The 6,158-nt window shown below is 33.1% G+C and overlaps 1 protein-coding gene across 4 annotated transcripts in view; it reads right to left on the reverse strand.

The window, feature by feature from the left end:
- Window positions 1–6,158, reverse strand: part of LOC106465659 (chordin-like) — a 209,642-nt gene that overhangs the window by 68,495 nt on the left and 134,989 nt on the right. For all 4 annotated transcript variants that reach the window (XM_013925897.2, XM_022393978.1, XM_022393973.1 and 1 more), the window contains 2 exons: window positions 1,284–1,383; window positions 567–714 (listed from right to left, as the gene is read on the reverse strand). In XM_013925897.2, coding sequence (XP_013781351.2) covers window positions 567–714; window positions 1,284–1,383 — 248 coding nt within the window. The remainder of the gene's footprint in view (window positions 1–566; window positions 715–1,283; window positions 1,384–6,158) is intronic.

Here is a 6,158-nt window from a genome sequence, read left to right on the forward strand (position 1 = left end):
ATTTCCTTTTTCCCTCAAAAATAATGCAAAGAATTTTATTAACATATAGAATAAGCTAATACAATACATATATATGTTTAGCTTGATGCATGTTAATAGTGTAAATCTCTCTCTATATATAATTTAATAGCTGGAGTACCCGTCCAACGGAAGGGTGAAATAACAACTCGTTTGTAACAAAGGATAGGAAATTGTGCTTCTACGTTTGTTTGTTTTTCTTAACATAACAAACATTACAAATGCAATAAAAATACATAAAGGTACCAATACTGAAAAGAAAGACATACCGGTTTCAAGAATTCTAACAATAGTGGTTACATAATTCATTCTAATGCTGAAGGATACACAACATTGATAGTTTTTCCGATGGGATTCAACTTACCGCATGACCTTTCTCATGTCGTCCTGTATCATTGTGTCAAGTTTGGCGCTGATTGATCAAGAAATGTGGAAACGTATAAGGAACAGATCCACACACACACATATTGACGTTTGTTTATATAGATAATATTTGTTTTGTAGTTTTATAGTCTCGTGGGGTAATTTCTTTATGACATTGGTCTTACCTTGTTTAAGCCTCATCTCCTTGGCCCTGACAAATCTGCCAAAAACAAGCCCATCAGGGTGATGGTTAGTTGCCAAGAGAAGGTAGAGTCTTCCCTTCATCAGCTTCCGGCGATAAACTTTAGGAACATCCCTCCAAACACCACAGATCTTGGGAATGACATAAACATTAGGAACATCCCTCCAAACACCACAGATCTTGGGAATGACATAAACATTAGGAACATCCCTCCAAACACTACAGATCTTGGGAATGACATAAACATTAGGAACATCCCTCCAAACACTACAGATCTTGGGAATGACATAAACATTAGGAACATCCCTCCAAACACCACAGATCTTGGGAATGACATAAACATTAGGAACATCCCTCCAAACACTACAGATCTTGGGAATGACATAAACACAATTTTTTATAACTTTCTTTATACACATTCTCTGATTAAGTAGTAACCAGCGATATTTTCCAGCTGTACAGAAAGTTTGAAAAGGCTTATAGACTGAGAAAACAAAGAAGAATTCATACACTCAAAATTTATATATTTTACAAAATTCTATAGGTTTAGTAAAAACAAAAAGCTCTTTATATTAATTAAGCACCAGAGAAATGATGGTACTGAGGTTAGAAAACTACCACTTTTTATGAGTTTAATGTAGTATAATTAATTATACATCCAAGTTCTGATTTTTATGACTATAATAAAGGTAAAACAAACTTTGGAATCTTCGATGTGAAAATTTACTTCTGCCACCTTGTGTTCTTCGAGAATGTTACGATTTTCATCTGTAAACCGTACCCAAGTCGGTCGTTCCATTCTGAAGGAAGAAATATACAACAGGCATGATATCACTGTCGTAACTGCTAAGACGAATAATATGCTTTAATAACTTAATAACACATATTTGCAGTTTTGCTTGACTACGTAAAGGGCAATGTATTAACACTGAACAAAGCTTCGTCAATGAAGTCTTCAAAATATAATATACACCTCGTTGTTTAAACGTGGGAATTACTTTACCTTGTTTTATATTTTTGAGATCTTTGACATGTTACTTTTACAGTATTTGACTAATCCTGATCTGTTTACTCTACCCGTAGAGATGGCTCCACAATCGATAACAACGTTAGTCGGGTAGGGTGTCAGTAACCCAACCAAATAGAAATTATATCGGTCAAATTCACCAATGCTTTAACACAATAAACATTAGTGTTACGAAGTGCACTAGCCTGGTGACAGTAACAAATAAATTACATATACTCACTTCCACGATGAAAACTACTACTGAGGTAATATATAATTATGATAACATTAGGCTTAGTTCAGGTAGAGTTTTATACTGGGTTGACATACTTCAACATATCCTTCAAACAAGTGCTACGTGAATGAAACAAAAACATTTAAAATGATTAATATTTATGTAAAATTATATAAATATCCATACAATTAACAAACATTTGCTAGTACCTGATGATTACTCCCCTTTTCGTCATATGCGTAGAACCGAGTACTTTATTATTACATTGTTATAGTAGTTGATAATTATGATATTACACACTCACTTTTGTGGAGACTCAAGCTCATAGAAGTATTACTAAGTTAATTCAAGATTTTATTTTTAGATGAATATGTAAATCATCTTTAAAACTCCACTTCCAGTCCCAGGTGTGTACCAGATTTGAAGATATTATAATATCATCTGGTGTTCGAATCCCCACCAAGACCTTAGCGCAGATCGCACTTTGAGTAGTTTTCCATAAAATAAAACAACAACAACAAAAAAAAGCTCCAAAGCATTAGTTTACATAGAATTTATTTTGAATCTGTGCTATTTTGATTAACGTAATACTATCGACCCAGTTATATATCATTGTCTTTTTGTGATAATACTAGGATGTTAATATAAAGATTTTCATCAGAAGGTGATAACTAAATTCATATATAAGCACAATTCAAGAAAGATTAATTTCTGTAAATATAGATTAAACATATTTTTTGGGCAGAGATTATATAGCGTTTAGGATATTCCTGGAATTTATTTCCTTTGTTTAAAATATCATCACAGTGACATTTGATATTTTGAAACGGTATCAAAATACTGCACAAAACAGAAACTTCAAATATGTGTTTGAGAATAATGAACAAAATGGTGATGTCACTAATAACATGCATCTTGTATTGATTTATACATAACGTCATAAATACATCAGAGTTAGAAACAACTCACTTCACGTAAATATACACAAATGTATTCATAAAAGAGGTTTCTCGTTTCAGTTTAACTACGAAGTTTTTACGAAACGTTCACATCACGTGATACCTAATATAAATACGATGATTTTTAATATTACTTTTACTACTGTTTTACGCTTGGAGAGTTTGGCACCAGCCTTGGAACATGATCTTCTTCATCTTACTAGGTCTTTCAAGGGTTGCCTGCACCTTACCAGCTAGGTGTTCCACCTTCTTATTGAATGATATAACGTTGCGGCCTAAAATACGGGTTGCTATTGAATGACCCTTCCAGAATTTCAAAGGTTTTTACCAATGTTCTTTGGATAAAATCTGTCTATAACTTTGTGGTGAAGTTTAGGGAGTCTGTCACGAGTATGATCTTACTAGCTTATGGCCCAACTTCACAAGGCCGCTATAATGCAAATTGAATGCTTGAACTACTGTTTTGCTCTTTTTCAGTTTAATGTTCATTGTCGCTATAATACAAATTTAATTTCTTTAACCAAGTTAAGAATGGTAATTAGCAGGCCTACGTATTTACGTGCTATAGTATAAATCAATGCCAAAATTTGGGGTTCACTTTCGGAGAATCCCCTTAAAAGTGTTTTCGCAATATACCCTACTCCCTAAGGAGTTGAGTGAAAACTTTAACCTTTGTACAAACCTCGGGTCCGAGACGATTCGTTTGGCACTACTTAGAAGTTGGTGAGTCCAGCAGCTTAGTAGAAGGAGTTTGGGGGAAATCCATAGGTTCCCAAGGGGTGGGATTGAATTTTTTTTTACTCTATAAAAATCTCAGGGCCGAGAAGATTCGTTATGTACCACCTAGAAGTCGATACGATCAACGGTTTAGGAAGAGCTATGTAACATACAAACAAGCACTGAATCTTATTATATAGATCATGGCTTATGCTGTTTTTTACATTTCTGTTGGCTTTCTTACAAATGTTGATACCTTGACATTAATCATGCAGGTTAGTTAGGGTTAAAATGGACGAAACAGTAAAATCTAAATATGGTAAGGATCAAATCGGCTTCAAAGATTTTGCAGAACTACAAGCTGAAATTCCTTAAAAAACACTTATAGCAATCATTTTGAGTGTAAAACGAAGACATTAATATGCACTTTAGAAAAACCTCGGCAGGGAGGCTAAGAGTCCCAATTTTTTGGCAGTTGCAGTCCAAAACTTTAAATCAAAGAGACTGATAATTAAGTGTATATGAACTAGCATCAAGGGAATACATAAAAATTAACCTCTCTTAACAGTCCCATTAATTAGGAAGTAGGAAAGTAGTTAGGGCTCTACCCCTGTGCCAAAAGAATGCCGCCTCGGGGGGGGGGGGGTCGCACGGCAATATGGAGTGGGAGGAAGGGGTAAATAGATCATAGTTCCATGAAGTGTCACCAGAGGGGCGTGTTGCTAGAACAGGCAGAAGACAGACAGCATTGCTAGGCATGACGTCATAGTTCTACAAAGTGAAACCAGATTGGATGTTGCTAGGGGAGCGTTGCTAGGCCACTATGACAAGTGGACATGATGAAATCATCATACATGTCTCATCATATAATGAATGCAAGATTTAATTATGTTTTACAGTCAGTTTATGTATAAAACACTTAACTAATGCATTAGCTCTTTATTTAATCATACTTTATTACATTTCCTGACCTTTTACATTCTGAAAAGAATGCTTATTTAACATGCAAACTTATGACAATCTTGCTGTTTCACTAGTTTGTTTTATCTGTATAATTATATTCTTGATAAAATATTGTTTCTTGCGATAAAGGACAATAAAATACACAACCAATTTTGATTTAATATATTGATCATAGTTTTAGTTTTTATATTTAAACATACCTTTTACAATTAGTGTCCTAAAAAAGGATGTAAAAACTCTTATTTCAATGAGACAACTATTACAACATACATATTATCCATTATTTGAATGAGCCAGTTATTATAACCAATAACTTACTTTACATACTTTTAACGTCCTGAAGAGGATTCTTATTTTGCTACAACTAAATATAATAAATGAATGATTTACTGTTTATCCATACACTCCCTTGAAGGTTAAAATTTCATAAAACTTTGAGAGTGTCTAACATTAAGACACTATTTGTTAGGAAATATCACACACATACAAACAGTGTAGGCACTGACATCAAGAAAGCTGTTTATTAGGAGGTCATCACGTGGTCACAGATACAGTGTGGGACTGATATATTTCAACATAACAATTGATGAAAAGATGTGACTTTTGTTCATTAGTCATATTGAAAAAAACATTACAGTTTTGTTTCTACATCTTTTACAACTTTATGTATATTTAAAATTATTAGTTTTTCCAAATGAACATGAGGTCATTTATTTATAAATCAAGTGATTATACAATTCAGTGTTCTTATATAAACTTCACATTTTTCCTTGGTCCAATATACTGTCATACATACTCAGGAAAACATCAAGTACTATAAGAATCATAGTTTATAATTTTATTGGACTAGCTTTCCTAAACATTATGTTCATTCCAACTCAGTATGTATGATTTTATATGGTTTATAAACGATAGTGAACAATCAGTCAAAAGTTTAATCATCTCATGTTAGAATCAAAAAATATAATTAACGGATAGAAAACGATGTTATGGTACAAACTAAAATCAGTGTTGCTCTATATCAGATGAATAACAATAGAACAGGTCATTGAAATACATGACAAAGGTCAGTTCTGAGTTCGCCAAACCTATTTTGCAATACACAGTCAAATCTGGGTCACTCATCCATATATAAACGGCAGTCAAGTCAGTCTACATTCACTTTGAATTCAACATTCATGTGATTATGGTGTCTACCACTGATAACCATGGATAACTCATCTTATGTAAGTATGTTCTGAATATATGTCCGAACTAAATGAAACAACTACTGTTACAGATCTATTTTCATATTGATAATTTGTACTTATATTTATGTAGGATATGGTCCCAGTATCCATCAACTGTGATAGTTTAAATGAATTAGAGAGAAATGTGCGTTTGGCAGAATTTACTTCCTTCCACGTTAAAGAGACTGAAACTTAAAGGCTCTGATTTCTGTAAGTTGTTTTCATATCATTTATATTGGTTAATACGATTTTCTACACTTATATACAAAATGATCTCATTTACTTCTTTATCTTACAGAAACTCAGCAATGAAGGCATGCTCTTCTTGAAGGATAGGAGAGGCTAGTTTTCAATGCTTATACATAATTTGCATATCTGAATTTAATTTTCTTTACAAAATTATATTTATTAATACAATTTTGTCTTTTACATGTTGCTGCTAAACATACCCGCAAGAAAGATGGAG

Source organism: Limulus polyphemus, unplaced genomic scaffold, assembly GCF_000517525.1.
Source record: "Limulus polyphemus unplaced genomic scaffold, Limulus_polyphemus-2.1.2 Scaffold69, whole genome shotgun sequence".
NCBI classification, from domain to species: Eukaryota; Metazoa; Arthropoda; class Merostomata; order Xiphosura; family Limulidae; genus Limulus; species Limulus polyphemus.